General features: G+C 41.8%; 1 protein-coding gene across 1 annotated transcript in view; it reads left to right on the top strand.

Annotated features, from left to right (window-relative positions):
• The first annotated feature begins 14,446 nt into the window (after positions 1 to 14,446).
• LOC106595875 (tripartite motif-containing protein 16-like) overlaps positions 14,447 to 19,077 on the top strand; it is a 9,835-nt gene continuing 5,204 nt past the window's right edge. The window contains exons 1-2 of the mRNA XM_082971537.1: positions 14,447 to 15,071; positions 15,505 to 15,600. Of these exons, the coding sequence (XP_082827663.1) occupies positions 14,475 to 15,071; positions 15,505 to 15,600 (693 nt within the window). The 5' untranslated portion in view covers positions 14,447 to 14,474. The remainder of the gene's footprint in view (positions 15,072 to 15,504; positions 15,601 to 19,077) is intronic.

Here is a 19,077-nt window from a genome sequence, read left to right as displayed (position 1 = left end):
GATACTAGTCATGCTGGTGTAGTCTATAGCTGAGCTGGTTAAACTGTAGTAGGGTCCACATAGATACTAGTCATGCTGGTGTAGTCTATAGCTGAGCTGGTTAAACTGTAGTAGGGTCCACATAGATACTAGTCATGCTGGTGTAGTCTATAGCTGAGCTGGTTAAACTGTAGTAGGGTCCACATAGATACTAGTCATGCTGGTGTAGTCTATAGCTGAGCTGGTTAAACTGTAGTAGGGTCCACATAGATACTAGTCATGCTGGTGTAGTCTATAGCTGAGCTGGTTAAACTGTAGTAGGGTCCACATAGATACTAGTCATGCTGGTGTAGTCTATAGCTGAGCTGGTTAAACTGTAGTAGGGTCCACATAGATACTAGTCACGCTGGTGTAGTCTATAGCTGAGCTGGTTAAACTGTAGTAGGGTCCACATAGATACTAGTCATGCTGGTGTAGTCTATAGCTGAGCTGGTTAAACTGTAGTAGGGTCCACATAGATACTAGTCATGCTGGTGTAGTCTATAGCTGAGCTGGTTAAACTGTAGTAGGGTCCACATAGATACTAGTCATGCTGGTGTAGTCTATAGCTGAGCTGGTTAAACTGTAGTAGGGTCCACATAGATACTAGTCATGCTGGTGTAGTCTATAGCTGAGCTGGTTAAACTGTAGTAGGGTCCACATAGATACTAGTCATGCTGGTGTAGTCTATAGCTGAGCTGGTTAAACTGTAGTAGGGTCCACATAGATACTAGTCATGCTGGTGTAGTCTATAGCTGAGCTGGTTAAACTGTAGTAGGGTCCACATAGATACTAGTCATGCTGGTGTAGTCTATAGCTGAGCTGGTTAAACTGTAGTAGGGTCCACATAGATACTAGTCATGCTGGTGTAGTCTATAGCTGAGCTGGTTAAACTGTAGTAGGGTCCACATAGATACTAGTCATGCTGGTGTAGTCTATAGCTGAGCTGGTTAAACTGTAGTAGGGTCCACATAGATACTAGTCATGCTGGTATAGTCTATAGCTGAGCTGGTTAAACTGTAGTAGGGTCCACATAGATACTAGTCATGCTGGTGTAGTCTATAGCTGAGCTGGTTAAACTGTAGTGGGGTCCACATAGATACTAGTCATGCTGGTGTAGTCTATAGCTGAGCTGGTTAAACTGTAGTAGGGTCCACATAGATACTAGTCATGCTGGTGTAGTCTATAGCTGAGCTGGTTAAACTGTAGTAGGGTCCACATAGATACTAGTCATGCTGGTGTAGTCTATAGCTGAGCTGGTTAAACTGTAGTAGGGTCCACATAGATACTAGTCATGCTGGTGTAGTCTATAGCTGAGCTGGTTAAACTGTAGTAGGGTCCACATAGATACTAGTCATGCTGGTGTAGTCTATAGCTGAGCTGGTTAAACTGTAGTAGGGTCCACATAGATACTAGTCATGCTGGTGTAGTCTATAGCTGAGCTGGTTAAACTGTAGTAGGGTCCACATAGATACTAGTCATGCTGGTGTAGTCTATAGCTGAGCTGGTTAAACTGTAGTAGGGTCCACATAGATACTAGTCATGCTGGTGTAGTCTATAGCTGAGCTGGTTAAACTGTAGTAGGGTCCACATAGATACTAGTCATGCTGGTGGTGATGGTCCCCAGATGTGATGATTTATTCTGCTCTGTTTTATGTACAATCCTTATTTTCTGACTGATTTGAATTTGAAGAGATTTAAGGTTTTCATATTTGATAAAATACAATGTCCATTTCCATGAATCATGATGTCTGGTGTTGATGTAACAACAGGTGGTCTTTTTAATCCACTATCCAGAGTCAGGAACAGATGAAGTTAGGTCTGCTACTGTTCAGTGATTAAATATATATACTTCTGTGAATATATGAACCATTTCCTTTAAAAAATAAACTGCTCACATTCTGGAGATAAACTTTGTAAGGACTGTGTGTGTTTTGTGTAAATAGTTTCTGAAAAAAGTGTGTCCAGCTCAAATGCTGATTGTTGTTGTAAATGAGGGTTCTAAACGAGGGTTCTAAACGAGGGTTCTAAAGGAGCGTTCTAAATGAGCGTTCTAAACGAGGGTTCTAAATGAGCGTTCTAAATGAGGGTTCTAAAGGAACGTTCTAAATGAGCGTTTAAATGAGCGTTCTAAATGAGGGTTCTAAATGTGTGTTCTAAATTGAGAGGTAGCCTGACTGCCATTAGGTACCGAGATGAGATCCTCAGACCCCTTGTGAGACCATATGCTGGTGCGGTTGGCCCTGGGTTCCTCCTAATGCAAGACAATGCTAGACCTCATGTGGCTGGAGTGTGTCAGCAGTTCCTGCAAGAGGAAGGCATTGATGCTATGGACTGGCCCGCCCGTTCCCCAGACCTGAATCCAATTGAGCACATCTGGGACATCATGTCTCGCTCCATCCACCAACGCCACGTTGCACCACAGACTGTCCAGGAGTTGGCGGATGCTTTAGTCCAGGTCTGGGAGGAGATCCCTCAGGAGACCATCCGCCACCTCATCAGGAGCATGCCCAGGCGTTGTAGGGAGGTCATTCAGGCACGTGGAGGCCACACACACTACTGAGCCTCATTTTGACTTGTTTTAAGGACATTACATCAAAGTTGGATCAGCCTGTAGTGTGGTTTTCCACTTTAATTTTGAGTGTGACTCCAAATCCAGACCTCCATGGGTTAATAAATTGGATTTCCATTGATTATTTTTGTGTGATTTTGTTGTCAGCACATTCAACTATGTAAAGAAAAAAGTATTTCATAAGATTATTTCTTTCATTAAGATCTAGGATGTGTTGTTTAAGTGTTCCCTTTATTTTTTTGAGCAGTATATATGAATTACCTACCTATAATTGTAATGTGATGAAATACTCCACCTATCCTGTGTTTATCAGATCAATGCAGATGAAGGGCATTAGATGTTGAGATGAACCAGTGTTAGAGTATTTACATGATGCATAGGAAGTGGTGTTCTGTTTTTTAACATTATATTTCTGTATATATGAATTAACTAGTTAAATCCTGTTTCTAGTCTATTAGTTACAATGTGTAACCATTGATGTCCCAGGACCAAGATTGGTAAACACTGTTGAAGTGTATAATTGTAATACATACATGCAGACACAGCGTCATTCAAAGACTGGAATTTGATACTCCTGGTATTGGATATGACTGAAAAATAATCTCAAAGACATTCATACCTAAACTGCACCTTTATTTGCCAAGGTAGAGTACATGATCAGTGAATATATTAAATGTACAGGCTACAATGTGGGGATCTCATGCATGGTAATAACTACATGTATATACAACTTGCATCCTTGGCACAAAGTTATATTATATTCTACTCAATCCATAGGCTTCATTAATGTCATTCAGGCTGTTTTGAAGTTGATACAACTGGCTATGATAGCTGAGGTTCATAGGTTCTGAACTAATATGTATACCAAACGTTTGGGTCCATACACAGATCGGCTAGATAGCTAGCTACACATCCATAGGCATACAGGTATTTTAATCATCCACTGCACAATAAGCAAGAACATAGCTAGCTACGTTATTTCATCTATCTGCATGGCAAATATCAGCAAGGCAAGCTTACACAATTGTACATTCAATTTACAGTAAATTCTTCAGCTAACTAGATTCTATACATTCACTGTTTCACAGAACGACAGCCTGGTTTGCTGGTTGTTTCAGGAGTCCCTAAAACAACCAGAATGACAATTTCATACTCATGTCACAACACACAGAAATATATATATAGCACAATACAATCATCCTAACCGGAAAAATGTAGGCTACATTTGTCGTAGCGCTAACTGAAGAAAGATTGACCCAACACAAGCAGTCATATTTTCTAACTCTCGGCTGGCGTGAACTACAATATGAATTAGCTAATAGCAATTACTATGTATAATTAATCACATCACGGGGTGAGCTCACCATTGATCGAAATAATTAGGTAAAACACTTTCTAGAAATCGACAGTAATCCGACGATTAGTTTCAGCGTGCAGCCATGCATTTTTTTCCTCCTAACTCTAACCTGTCTCTCTGTCTGTCTCTCTGTCTGTCTGTCTGTCTGTCTTTTCAGTAACACCTCCTAACCCTAACCTGTCTGTCTGTCTCTCTGTCTGTCTGTCTGTCTAGTAACACCTCCTAACCTGTCTGTCTGTCTGTCTGTTCAGTAACACCTCCTAACTCTAACCTGTCTGTCTGTCTGTATAGTAACACCTCCTAACCCTAACCTGTCTGTCTGTCTCTCTGTATAGTAACACCTCATAACCCTAACCTGTCTGTCTGTCTGTCTGTCCAGTAACACCTCCTAACCCTAACCTGTCTGTCTGTCTGTCTGTCTAGTAACACCTCCTAACCCTAACCTGTCTGTCTGTCTGTATAGTAACACCTCCTAACCCTAACCTGTCTGTCTGTCTCTGTCTGTCTGTCTGTATAGTAACACCTCCTAACCCTAACCTGTCTGTCTGTCTGTCTAGTAACACCTCCTAACCCTAACCTGTCTGTCTGTCTCTGTCTGTCTGTCTGTACAGTAACACCTCCTAACTCTAACCTGTCTGTCTGCCTGTCTGTCTGTCTGTATAGTAACACCTCCTAACCTGTCTGTCTGTCTGTTCAGTAACACCTCCTAACCCTAACCTGTCTGTCTGTCTGTCTGTCTGTACAGTAACACCTCCTAACCCTAACCTGTCTGTCTGTACAGTAACACCTAACCCTAACCTGTCTGTCTGTCTGTCTGTCTGTACAGTAACACCTCCTAACCCTAACCTGTCTGTCTGTCTGTCTGTCTGTCTGTCTGTCTGTCTGTCTGTACAGTAACACCTCCTAACTCTAACCTGTCTGTCTGTCTGTCTGTCTGTCTGTCTGTCTGTCTGTCTGTCTGTCTAGTGACACCTCCTAACCTGACTGTCTGTCTGTCTAGTAACACCTCCTAACCCTAACCTGTCTGTCTGTACAGTAACACCTCCTAACCCTAACCTGTCTGTCTGTCTGTCTGTCTGTCTGTACAGTAACACCTCCTAACCCTAACCTGTCTGTCTGTCTAGTAACACCTCCTAACCCTAACCTGTCTGTCTGTCTGTCTGTCTGTCTAGTGACACCTCCTAACCTGACTGTCTGTCTGTCTGTCTAGTAACACCTCCTAACCCTAACCTGTCTGCCTGTCACACGGGGTGTGATCGTTCTACAGTGGTTCCTGAAGCGCTGTGTGATTAGAACACTAAATTGTGCACTACAATTAACTGTGGACCTTGGTCAAACACAGTGCACTATATAGCCTAACACTCATTTAGAACGCTCATTTAGAACTCTCATTTACCACGCTCATTTACAACACTCATTTACAGCGCTCATTTAGAACCCTCATTTAGAACGCTCTTTTACAACACTCATTTAGAACACTCATTTAGAACGCTCATTTAGAACGCTCATTTAGAACACACAGTTAGATCCCTCATTACGAACACTAATTTAGAACGCTCTTTTAGAACACTCTTTTAGAACGCTCTTTTAGAACCCTCTTTTAGAACGCTTCTTTTAGAACCCTCTTTTAGAACCCTCTTTTAGAACCCTCTTTTAGAACGCTCTTTAGAACACTCATTTAGAACCCTCATTTAGAACCCTCATTTAGAACGCTATTTTAAAACCCTCATTTAGAACGTTCATTTAGAACCCTCATTTAGAACACTCATTAGAACCCTCATTTAGAACACACATTTAGAACCCTCATTACAAACACTAATTTAGAACACTCGTTTAGAACGCTCGTTTAGAACGCTCTTTTAGAACCCTCATTTAGAACGCTATTTTAAAACCCTCATTTAGAACCCTCATTTAGAACCCTCGTTTAGAATGCTCATTAGAACACTCATTTAGAACACACATTTAGAACCCTCATACGAACCCTCGTTTAGAACGCTCGTTTAGAACGCTCTTTTAGAACCCTCTTTTAGAACCCTCTTTTAGAACACTCATTTAGAACACTCATTTACAACGCTCATTTAGAATGCTCTTTAGAACCCTCATTTAGAACACTCATTTAGAACGCTCATTTAGAACGCTTTTTGAGAACACTCATTTCGAACGCTCTTTAGAACCCTCATTTAGAACCCTCGTTTAGAACCCTCGTTTAGAACACTCTTTAGAACACTCATTTAGAACACTCGTTTACAACGGACAGTTTCCAATGACGCAACAATCAGCGTTTGAGCTGGACACACTTTTTTCAGAAACTATTTACACAAAACACACACACAGTCCTTACAAAGTTTATCTCCAGAATGTGAGCAGTTTATTTTTGGATGCAAATGGTTCAGATATTCACAGAAGTATATATATATATCACAACACAATCATCCTAACCGGAAAAAATGTAGGCTACATTTGTCTTAGCGCTAACTGAGGATAGATTGACCCAACACAAGCGGTCATATTTTCTAACTCTCGGCTGACGTAAACTACAATATGAATTAGCTAATTGCAATTACTATGTATAATTAATCACATCACGGGGTGAGCTCACCATTGATCGAAATAATTAGGTAAAACACTTTCTAGAAATCGACAGTAATCCGACGATTAGTTTCAGCGAGCAGCCATGCATTTTTTCCCCTCACAGAAACCGAAGATAATAAAAGACAAGATGAGTTCGGTCTGTTTATAGTGTTGAAGGGGTGTGTCATCTACCGTCGTTCACATCCCACCATTCATTTCTGGAAGTCCTCAAAAAATGAGTGAACTCTTACTCACCTCATTTTGTTATAACATCTTTGGTCAAACGGATGATTACGTGAAACCCAGAATGCATTGTATGTCAACAAACATGGCTCCATACACATAGCTGGAATTAGCTTAGCTCATCATAATCACTATAACCTTCAAATAAGTATTTTACACACATAATATGTGCCCATTACAATCTATGCAAGAATCGGAATGCATGATTTATCACCCAGAATTGAAAACATGTGAATAAAACAATAAATACACAAATAATTACCTCACAAAACATTTTCTGATGGTGATTTATTGATACAAGTGACGCACGCCGGCAGTCAATCACGTCCCCTCTCACTCTGAGCCATTCAGTGTTGTTGTTTATGTATGTAGCTAGTGAGCTAAGCTGTAGCATTAGCAATGTCTTTCAAAAGGAGACAACTCACAAATGTGGAAATTATGGAGATTTTTGTTAAAATTCTGACAATGAGTCTGAGTCTGAAAGTCAGGAATCAGATTCTGACAGTGAGGAGCTGCCCCCCCCCCCCCCCCAACCTTGTAGCCATTGAGAACCCTGAATCTGAGGTTCCCTTGTCCACTGACCAAGTACCAGGTCCCTTTGAAGATGCTGGTGGTGATGGAGGGAGACCGACAGTGGATGAAGTACAGGAGTTCTGTGGTAGCTGGAAGGCCACCAGTCATTTCACCCCTCCTGGCCCTGCTGTTTGTTTTGATGAGTCCCAGTCTGGAGTCCATTTCCATCTGAGGCAGAGTGCTTCAAGTTGTTTCTGACAGAGGAGCTGGTGGGAAACATAGTACAGGAGACCAATCGCTATGCCTTGGAGCTACAGGAGAAGAGAGAGCCAGGAGTGAGGGGGAAACTCGCTAAATGGGTGACAACCACAATTAGTGAAATGTATACCTTCCTGGTGACAGTCCTCCTCATGGGGATAGTAAAGAAGAACTCCCTAAGAGAATACTGGAGCACAGATCCTATGTTTGCAACTCCCTTCTTTGCCACCCTCTTTTCCCAAGACCGCTTCCTAATTCTGCTGCGATGCCTGCATTTCGTCAACAATGCTACTGCCATCCTAAGTGACCCGTTATACAAAATAAGAATTGTTCTTATCAGCCTGACTAGGGCTGGGCGATATATCGATATAAAAAATATATCGATATATATTTTAAATGTGATATGAAATTAGACCATTTCGCATATATCGATATAGTTCAAATGTACGCTTTGATCCTTGCTCCAAGCAAGCTGCAGACCCGGAGCTCTCTGCGCTGCTCCCCGCGCCTCCTCTTTCATGCACAGAGGGCGGAGGGGCAGGAACCGACACTTCAACAAACATGGAGGAAGCAACAGCGTCTGCGGAGCGTTTTGACGAGGAATTGGTTAGTAAAAGAAAAAGCATTGGCTCAGTAATTTGGAGATGGTTCGGATTCAAAGTATCAGATGAGCAACAAAATCACGTTATATGTAGGCAGTGCCATAAAAAAAAGTTACAGCCAGGGGTGGAAGCACTACAAATCTTTTTCACCACCTAAAACAGTGGCACAAACTGCAATACGAAGAGTGTGTGAAACTGCGCGCTGCAGAAGCCCCAGCCGCAAGCCGTCGACAACCCGAAAAAGCCCCGAAACAAAGCTCACTGCAAACTTCATTTTCCCGCAGTGAGCCTTTATGAAAAGAAAATTGGCAAGTGGTGTACTATAACTACAGCGGTGTCCTATCACATTGCTAAAGATATGGTCCCTGTTGCAACTGTGGAACAAGTCGGATTCAAAAAGCTACTGAAAACTATGGACCCGAGATATGAGCTTCCCAACTACTTTACACGAGAAGCACTGCCACAAATGTCCACTGAAGTCAGGCAGAGCCTTGCTGACCGGCTCGCTAACGGGACCCATTTTGGCGTTGACCAGCGATATGTGGTCGAGCAGGACAATGTGAGCCTTACATGAAGCGTGACATGTTCACTTCATTCAACGACTGGGGAGATGAAAACAAGCGTCGTGTCTCCAAAACAAGTTATTTCCCCCCAGGATCACACCGGTGAGCATATAGCTGAGGCCTCGCAGGACGCAAGCTGGGAAACTCCAAGAAAATCATCCGGTTGCTATAACAACCGCCAACGGGAGCGACGTGGTCAGAGCGGTGGAGCTGAACGAGTGGCTGAGGATGCAGTGCTTCGGTCAGACTACACTTGGCTATTGGGGAGTGCAGTGTTTTATTAAGGAGTATTCACATATTTTACTTTAAATAAAAAAACATTAAAATATTAGTTTTTCATTATTTTTCCTTTGTGTCTGTCTGCAACTTGTTTTGTTTTATGCTGCTCTCTTGGCCAAAGATTGATTAATAAAACACAAAACATAAAGTGCTAAAAGTAAAATCACTTACAATACAGGATGGTAGATTTCAGAACCATATTTATTAGGTTATTGGATAAGAATTAGTGATGCATTGATGTGTTTACCACTTTAATGTTACAGCTGGTAAAGGTGAGGTAATTATGACTTTAAAATGCTGGTTAGCCTGTTGATATCATCAAGGTAACATATTTAGTTATTATGATAGACTATAGTTTTTTCTCTGGATTGAAGAGCCAACTGCAAAGTAACTAGAAACTAATGTTGACACGTAGGTAGGCCTAAACATTGTGGAGTTTTTAGTGGAGTAGAAATATGAAGTAGCATTAAATACTAAGCATAAATACTAAGAACAACAACAAGAACGAAACATCAGTAAATGTACATACAGTATAGTCATCATTTATAAATTATACACAAATAATAATACATAAAAATCACTTACAGGATTCAAATTCACAAAATAAATGAATATAATATTTGATATTTATGATTAGCACTGGCGTTGATTAAAAAAATAAACTATGAAACAAGAAAATATTCATGTAGAATATTTCTAAAGCTTGATTTTGGAAAGCACTTAGTTGTATGAGTGTGTTAAAGTGAAAACAGAGTCAAATTTTCTCGCATAAGCACATTTGTTTAATAGTTTTTTTTATGTTTCTGACAGGACATGGCATGAATGACAAGCGCGTCACCCGGGCCATTTCTCTGTGCAAGAGAATTGTAAGCTGTTTTTGGTACAGCTGGAAGAAAAGGAGACATCTTGCTGAAGTCCAGATTCAGCTGGGTCTGCCAAGTCACCAACTCATAACCGAGTCTGCCACACGCTGGTGATCAAGGCAGCAGATGATAGAGAGAGTCCTGGAGCAGGAAGGAGCACTGGCCAAAGTCCTGTCTAATGACAAAAAGACCAGGCACCTTGTCCCTACCTGGCAGGACTTAGAGGTCCTAGAAGCAGTCCAAAAGGTCCTGAAACCTCTCCAGGACTTTACCGATGCTTTGTCAGGTGAGGAGTACGTCACTCTATCATATGTAAAACCTGTGCTGCACCTTTTTAACGACAGTCTCCTGGCATGTGAAGAGGGTGATAGCGAGCTTTGCAAATCGATCAAGACCAGCATTGTTGAGTACCTCAACCGCAAGTATTCTGACCCAGCCACTACTGACCTATTGGAGATGGCTTCATTTGTGGATCCACGCTTCAGGGCCACCTATATCCCAAGTGAAAAAGTTGATGCATTGAAGCACAGAGCTGTCTTGGAGGTGGAGACGCTACTGGCTGATCAGAGCAGCTGTCAACCGCCTTACCTACGTGTGCCAACTGTGCCTGAGCCTGCAGATGGAGAAGCAGCAGTGGCACCAAAAGCTAAGACACTGGCAAGCTTCTTCAAGCAGCGCACAGCCACCACCACTGCACCACCAACCAAGAGGGAGGCTATTGAAAATGAACTGTCAAGTTACTTGCAGTCAGCAAGTGTGGAGAGTGACACTGATCCCCTCAAGTGGTGGAAGGATCATGAAGTTGTCTTTCCAGCTCTGAGCCACCTGGCAAAAAAAGTATCTCTTGGTACCAGCTACCAGTTCACCCTCCGAAAGGGTTTTCAGCTGCAGTGGCAATATCGTGACCTGCCATCTCTGAAGCCGGATGCCGTTGACAGGCTGGTGTTTCTCGCACAAAATCTTTAAACGAAGGAGGACACGCTTGTCTTCTAATGTCTACCTCAAGACAGCATTACTGTTTATCAAAGTAAAAAAAGAGGGGGAAAATGTTTATTGAGTTGATAGTCTGTTTCTTGTGCAACTGGTTGAGGCTGTTCAGATAAGAAATTGAGTTAACAAAAAGCAAATGGTAATCTCAGGCTGATGTTTAAAACACATTTTCTCAAACTGAGCACTTTATTTAGTTCTTTATTTATATATAATTGCTGCCCTTACTAGGGTTTGTCATATTTTATTATTTTGTAATGTTCGTTATTTGCATCTGTGGATGTGTTAGAAAGGAGAAGAAATCTGTAATTTACATTTACATTTTACATTTTAGTCATTTAGCAGACGCTCTTATCCAGAGCGACTTACAGTAGTGAATGCATACATTTCATACATTTTTTTTCCTGTGCTGGCCCCCCGTGGGAATCGAACCCACAACCCTGGCGTTGCAAACACCATGCTCTACCAACTGAGCTACAGGGAAGGCCAATTTGATTTTAATAAGCCATTTAAAGTTGTCAAACTAAAAAAAAAGTTGACTTTTCTCATAAATATATATAATATTTATTTCAGAAAAAGATAGGCCTATTTTATTTTATAGGCTATTTTTGTTTAAGATATTTTTATTTATTTAAATGTGCACCTTATGAAGCTTTGATTTCCAAAAAGGTCGTCCTGTTGTTCTACAGTGTTTATGTTTACATGTTATTGTTATTTGAACAGCTGAGCATTTAATCTGAACCAGGTGAAGAGCCCTGTTTATTATTTATACATTTGATTTTTCAACTGTTCACTGAAATAGCCGGTTTCAATAAAACTACTTGAGACATGTCATATCTGGCTTTGACTTTGACTGAACATTTGCTCTCACTTTGCAGAAAAAAATATCAGGATATATATCTTATATCGATATTCAGCCTAAATATATCGGGATATGACTTTTGGTCCATATCGCCCAGCCCTGCCTACCAGACATCTTCTTGAGAGAAGATAAGGTCAGGGATTCCTGTCTTACTCTCCGTCATGTTGAAATAGGTTCTCCTGTCTTACTCTCTGTCATGTTGAAATAGGTTCTCCTGTCTTACTCTCTGTCATGTTGAAATAGGTTCTCCTGTCTTACTCTCCGTCATGTTGAAATAGGTTCTCCTGTCTTACTCTCCGTCATGTTGAAATAGGTTCTCCTGTCTTACTCTCCGTCATGTTGAAATAGGTTCTCCTGTCTTACTCTCTGTCATGTTGAAATAGGTTCTCCTGTCTTACTCTCCGTCATGTTGAAATAGGTTCTCCTGTCTTACTCTCCGTCATGTTGAAATAGGTTCTCCTGTCTTACTCTCCGTCATGTTGAAATAGGTTCTCCTGTCTTACTCTCTGTCATGTTGAAATAGGTTCTCCTGACTTACTCTCTGTCATGTTGAGATGGGTTAGTTCTTCTTGAGAGAACTAACCCAAAATTAGTCCAACTAACCCAAAATTAGTTGAAAGGCTAAGTGATTCTCCTCCTGAGAAGAAGCTGACAGCCTTCAAACAGAGCAAAAAAAGTGGTCCCAAACAATATGTCAAAATGAATAAAAAAATGATACAGCTGTCTTTAATAAGATCAAACTGAACTAACTGCTATCTTGAAATGTTGAAAAAGTGTTTTTAAATAGGCATCCTATCATTTGAAAATTAGTTGAAAGGCTAAGTGATTCTCCTCCTGACAAGAAGTTGACAGCCTTCAAACATAGTGCAAAAAAAGTGGGCGTGAACATAGAATATTTTTGGGTAAAAAAAAAGAATATACAGCTGTCTTTAATAAGATCAAACTGAACTAACTGCTATCTTGAAATGTTGAAAAAGTGTTTTTAAATAGCTCAGTCTTATCACTCAATATGAGTCAAAATCTGTCACTTCCAGGAGTGCTCATTTTGTCAAAAATGAAAAAAATAACAACTCACAGCTGTGTTAATAGACCCAACTCAAACATCTGCTATCTTGAAATGTCCAAAAAAGGTATTTAAATGGGCCTACCAGACATCTTCTTGAGAGAAGATAAGGTCAGGGATCTCTCTGGTTACCCACAAAGCAATTTCCTCCTTTGGCCGTCTCTCCTTCCAGTTCTCTGCTGCCAATGACTGGAACGAACTACAAAAATCTCTGAAACTGGAAACACATATCTCCTTCACTAGCTTTAAGCACCAGCTGTCAGAGCAGCTCACAGATCACTGCACCTGTACATAGCCCATCTATAATTTAGCCCAACTACCTCTTCCCCTAATGTATTTATTTATTTATTTATTAATTTATTTTGCTCCTTTGCACCCCATTATTTCTATGTCTACTTTGCACTTTCTTCCACTACAAATCTACCATTCCAGAGTTTTACTTGCTATATTGTATTTACTTTGCCACCATGGCCTTTTTGCCTTTACCTCCCTTATCTCACCTCATTTGCTCACATTGTATATAGACTTATTTTTTTACTGTATTATTGACTGTACGTTTGTTTATTCCATGTGTAACTCTGTGTTGTTGTATGTTGTCGAACTGCTTTGCTTTATCTTGGCCAGGTCGCAATTGTAAATGAGAACTTGTTCTCAACTTGCCTACCTGGTTAAATAAAGGTGAAATAAATAAAAATGTATATACTGTATTCCAGTCATGGTTCATCCTATATAACTACTGCTGTCCACTTCATATGTATATACTGTATTCTAGTCATGGTTCATCCTATATAACTACTGCTGTCCACTTCATATGTATATACTGTATTCTAGTCATGGTTCATCCTATATAACTACTGCTGTCCACTTCATATGTATATACTGTATTCTAGTCCTGGTTCATCCTATATAACTACTGCTGTCCACTTCATATGTATATACTGTATTCTAGTCATGGTTCATCCTATATAACTACTACTGTCCACTTCATATGTATATACTGTATTCTAGTCATGGTTCATCCTATATAACTACTGCTGTACATCTACTATTCTTCAGATATACTACAGATGTACTCCAAATTGTCTATGCATCACATCACAGTACACAGTGTATATATATATATATATATATATATATCATTGCTTGTCCTAATATTTTCATTGACTTTTTAGATTTGCCCTCTGTGAGCTGGGAACACAAGCATTTCACTTCACCCACAATAACATCTGATAAATATGTGTATGAAACCAATAAAATAAAATGTGATTGTATTGTTGAAAGTGTTAGATAATTCTCAATCCGTGTTGTGTCTTGTCTAAGAACAGCCCTTAGCCGTGGTACTGTATAATAACCATATATCACACCTCCTCAGGACTTATTGATTTATAAGGCATTATAAAGGTGATTAAAATAATGATACATACGTACTTCATAGAAAACTGTTACCCTTCATATATTCTAACAACTCACATTTTAAGATTCATTATGTCATTTGTTCCATGTTAAGGGCTCTAACATTGGAACAAAACTATTTGTCTCCCTCTTGCTGTTGCATGCAGTTCCTCTCTCTCTTCCTGCATTCCTCTAACCCCTCCCTCCCTCTAACCCCACCCCTCTGGCAGAACCAGGAAATCCATCCCCCTTCACAAACTCTCTTCTGAGGAAACGAAACTGATCTGAGTCTCTGTCTCGTCAGTCTGTGTGAGAGTGAACAACCGTCCAAATGGCTCAACAGGGAGTTCTGCTGGACCAGGACCAGTTCTGTTGTTCTGTCTGTCTGGATCTACTGAAGGAACCAGTCACCATCCCCTGTGGACACAGTTACTGTAGGAGCTGTATTGAGGGCTGCTGGGATCAGGATGTTCTGAAAGGGGTCTATAGCTGTCCTCAGTGCAGAGAGACCTTCACTCCAAGGCCTAATCTGAGGAAAAATAACATGTTGGCTGAGCTGGTGGAGAAACTGAAGAAGACAGGACTCCAGGCTGCTCCCCCTCCTGCTCTGTGCTATGCTGGACCTAGAGATGTGGCGTGTGATTTCTGCACTGGGACCAGAAAGCAGAAAGCCCTCATGTCCTGTCTGGTGTGTCTGGCCTCTTACTGTGAGACTCACCTCCAATCTCACTACGAATTTCCTGCTTTGAAGAGGCACAAGCTGGTCAAAGCCACCGCACAACTACAGGAGAAGATCTGCTCTCATCATGACAAACTGCTGGAGGTTTACTGTCGTACCGATCAGCAGTGTATCTGTCTGCTGTGTGTGATGGATGAACATAAAGGCCATGATACAGTGTCAGCTGCAGCAGAGAGGACTGAGAAACAGGTAAGACCAGAACAACTTGTTGGTGACTGTCTGATAAACAAAGAATTAAAGATACAGTAGGAACTAAGGCTGTTTGAACATGAGATCATTGAAATGAAATTGATCCTCAGCAGAACAAATATGAACACAAACCTTGAGTATATAGATATGTCAACCCAGATTCTCCAAATGTATCACCATTTTATAATGTCAAACACTATTATCATTCTGAATACCCTTTTATGAGTCCAAAGTTCAGTCTCAACCTGTTGATACATGTAGTCCTACCATAAAAACTATAATCATTCACATAGCAACAAATAAATATCATTTAGTAAATGGACCATCCATTTTTTTAGATCTTCCTCTCTATGGGCCCTATGTCACATTACTATACTATTGATCTACTGGACTAATAAAGCTTGATAGCTCATTGAAGAGTGATTCTCCACAGAGGCAGCTGGGGATGAGTCAGCAGAAGGTCCAGCAGAGATTCCAGGAGAGAGAGAAGGAGCTGAAGGAGCTCCAACAGGCTGTGGAGTCTTTCAAGGTGAGTATTGTTGACCAGAGGAGACACACCATTTCACCTGTCTCCTCCAGTCAGAGAGAGAGAGAGAGAGAGAGGTAGAGGGGCCCCTATCCAATCCCACTGACCCCACTGTTGGGAACAGGTTGTCACTGCTGAGGCAGTGAAGAAAGTAGAGGAGGATGGGTCAAGGCTGAAGGATCCTGAGAGGATCCCTGTGAGTAGTAGATCTGTGACAGCACAGAGGGATGGGCCAACCAGTGATATATGCTTCAGTAAGGTTGGCTTCTTAGTGTTCATAGCAAATGGTTATCAACTGTACCGCAGAAATGGAATGTAAATCACTGAAAAAAAATATGTTTTGGTGGCAGCTGCAGAGAAGTATTTGGTCATACTAGATTTGACTTCAGAAGAGTTCCAGGGTGTGTTGAGTGGTGGTGTCCCGTCCTCCCAGGCCGTTGGCCTGGTTACAGGAGCAGATAGGGTCAAAGTAGTGGAATGGGGTAGTGGGTTTTAATGAGTGTAGGGTTAGTTGGCCTGGTGCAGGAGCAGATAGGGTCAAAGTAGTGGAATGGGGTAGTGGGTTTTAATGAGTGTAGGGTTAGTTGGCCTGGTGCAGGAGCAGATAGAGTCAAAGTAGTGGAATGGGGGTAGTGGGTTTTAATGAGTGTAGGGTTAGTTGGCATGGTGCAGGAGCAGATAGGGTCAAAGTAGTGGAATGGGCTAGTGGGTTTTAATGAGTGTAGGGTTAGTTGGCCTGGTGCAGGAGCAGATAGGGTCAAAGTAGTGGAATGGGGTAGTGGGTTTTAATGAGTGTAGGGTTAGTTGGCCTGGTGCAGGAGCAGATAGGGTCAAAGTAGTGGAATGGGGGTAGTGGGTTTTAATGAGTGTAGGGTTAGTTGGCCTGGTGCAGGAGCAGATAGGGTCAAAGTAGTGGAATGGGGGTAGTGGGTTTTAATGAGTGTAGGGTTAGTTGGCCTGGTGCAGGAGCAGATAGGGTCAAAGTAGTGGAATGGGCTAGTGGGTTTTAATGAGTGTAGGGTTAGTTGGCCTGGTGCAGGAGCAGATAGGGTCAAAGTAGTGGAATGGGCTAGTGGGTTTTAATGAGTGTGGGGTTAGTTGGCCTGGTGCAGGAGCAGATAGGGTCAAAGTAGTGGAATGGGGTAGTGGGTTTTAATGAGTGTAGGGTTAGTTGGCCTGGTGCAGGAGCAGATAGGGTCAAAGTAGTGGAATGGGGTAGTGGGTTTTTAATGAGTGTAGGGTTAGTTGGCCTGGTGCAGGAGCAGATAGGGTCAAAGTAGTGGAATGGGGGTAGTGGGTTTTAATGAGTGTAGGGTTAGTTGGCCTGGTGCAGGAGCAGATAGGGTCAAAGTAGTGGAATGGGGTAGTGGGTTGTAATGAGTGTAGGGTTAGTTGGCCTGGTGCAGGAGCAGATAGGGTCAAAGTAGTGGAATGGGGTAGTGGGTTTTAATGAGTGTAGGGTTAGTTGGCCTGGTGCAGGAGCAGATAGGGTCAAAGTAGTGGAATGGGGTAGTGGGTTTTAATGAGTGTAGGGTTAGTTGGCCTGGTGCAGGAGCAGATAGGGTCAAAGTAGTGGAATGGGGTAGTGGGTTTTAATGAGTGTAGGGTTAGTTGGCCTGGTGCAGGAGCAGATAGGGTCAAAGTAGTGGAATGGGGTAGTGGGTTTTAATGAGTGTAGGGTTAGTTGGCCTGGTGCAGGAGCAGATAGGGTCAAAGTAGTGGAATGGGGTAGTGGGTTTTAATGAGTGTAGGGTTAGTTGGCCTGGTGCAGGAGCAGATAGGGTCAAAGTAGTGGAATGGGGGTAGTGGGTTTTAATGAGTGTAGGGTTAGTTGGCCTGGTGCAGGAGCAGATAGGGTCAAAGTAGTGGAATGGGGTAGTGGGTTTTAATGAGTGTAGGGTTAGTTGGCCTGGTGCAGGAGCAGATGGGGTCAAAGTAGTGGAATGGGGTAGTGGGTTTTAATGAGTGTAGTGTTAGTTGGCCTGGTGCAGGAGCAGATAGGGTCAAAGTAGTGGAATGGGGTAGTGGGTTTTAATGAGTGTAGGGTTAGTTAGACGGGTGTTTTTTAGTATTATCATAATTTCCCCTTTTCCCATTTTGTATCCCATAATATCATGGATTTATATTATAGTCCAGTTGAGGCAGGTGAGATGCCTTTGGATATACGACGTAATAAATTGTCATTAGCTTATTGGGTTGAAAGGCTGTGAGGTTGAGCATCCCACTGCTACTGTTCTAGATGACTGTTGGGAATATACTAGTAGACAAGGCAGTGGTTTTGGTTGGACAGTTGGAAAGCTTGCTGATGAGAGTAGTTTCAGGGAGTTGGAGGTTGGCCCTTTTCTGTGGTGATAGGGGATGTTCCTCCATGGTTACTCCCAGATCCTGTTGTTGATCTAACCTTGGTAGACAAAAGGAAAAGATTGGGTCAGAAGTCAGTGATAAAGGGAAACTGGTTGACAATTACATTGGTAGAAGTTGTTATGCTTTTTTACCTCTTTTCACAGATGGATCCAAGGGCCCAGATAGTGGGCCCACAGGAGCAGGTGTTTACCTTCCTGAATGTGATGTGCAGATATGTAGAAGACTAACAGATGAACTGTCAGTGTACTCAGTTGAACTGTTGGTGATAATAGTTGTCCTCCAGTGGGTGGAGGACGTACAACCTGTTAGAGTTATAGTATCCTCAGATTCTCTGTCTGTATTGAATAGTTTATCATCTGGTAAATCTATTAGGAGTGACCTACTATTGGAGGTATTAATGTTATTATGGAGAATTGAGAGAATGGGTCTAGTAGTGAGATTCTGCTGGGTCCCAGCACATTCAGGTGTGGAATGGAATGAAATTGTAGACTCGTTAGCTAAAATAACTTTAAAACAAGATATAATATATATTAATGTTCCACTGGGTAGAGGTGAGGACAAATGTGAGATCAGGGCCATTTTGATAGATGTGTGGCAGAAGAGATGGGACTCTGAGCACAAGGGACGGCATTTATATGCCCTCCAAAGAAAGGTCGGTGGACCAAGGTTCAAAGGTCAGATTAGGAAGGAAGAGGTGGTGTTTACTCGATTGTGTTTAGGACATTGTACATTGAACTGGTCCTTCCATCTGGTTGGCAGCATGTGAATGGTTTGTGTCTGGAGGGTATTGTCAATGAAACGGTGGAGCATGTGTTGTTATAGTGTTGTAAGGATGTTGAAGAGAGGGAAAGATTGAAGTGTAGGGTCATTGAGGTTGGAATGGGTATGATGGGGGTTTGGAAGGGATTTGGGGGATGGGGGAGGGTCTATTAGACGTTAGTAGGGATCTTTTTTATTTTTATTTTTTTATTTTCTCAGAAGTACCGAGTTAGGTAGGAGGATTTAGAAATGGCGTAAACCGTGATTGAACACACTCCAGCACAGTAGGAGGCGCCACGCTCCTTTAACGTTGGTTTGAGGACCGCCATTATACCATAGAAGAAGAAGAAGTTGGTA

Source organism: Salmo salar, unplaced genomic scaffold (genome assembly GCF_965601325.2).
Source record: "Salmo salar unplaced genomic scaffold, fSalSal1 ptg000322l, whole genome shotgun sequence".
NCBI classification, from domain to species: domain Eukaryota; kingdom Metazoa; phylum Chordata; class Actinopteri; order Salmoniformes; family Salmonidae; genus Salmo; species Salmo salar.
Note: the sequence above shows the minus strand (reverse complement) of the source record. Positions and strands in the feature narration are given on the sequence as shown.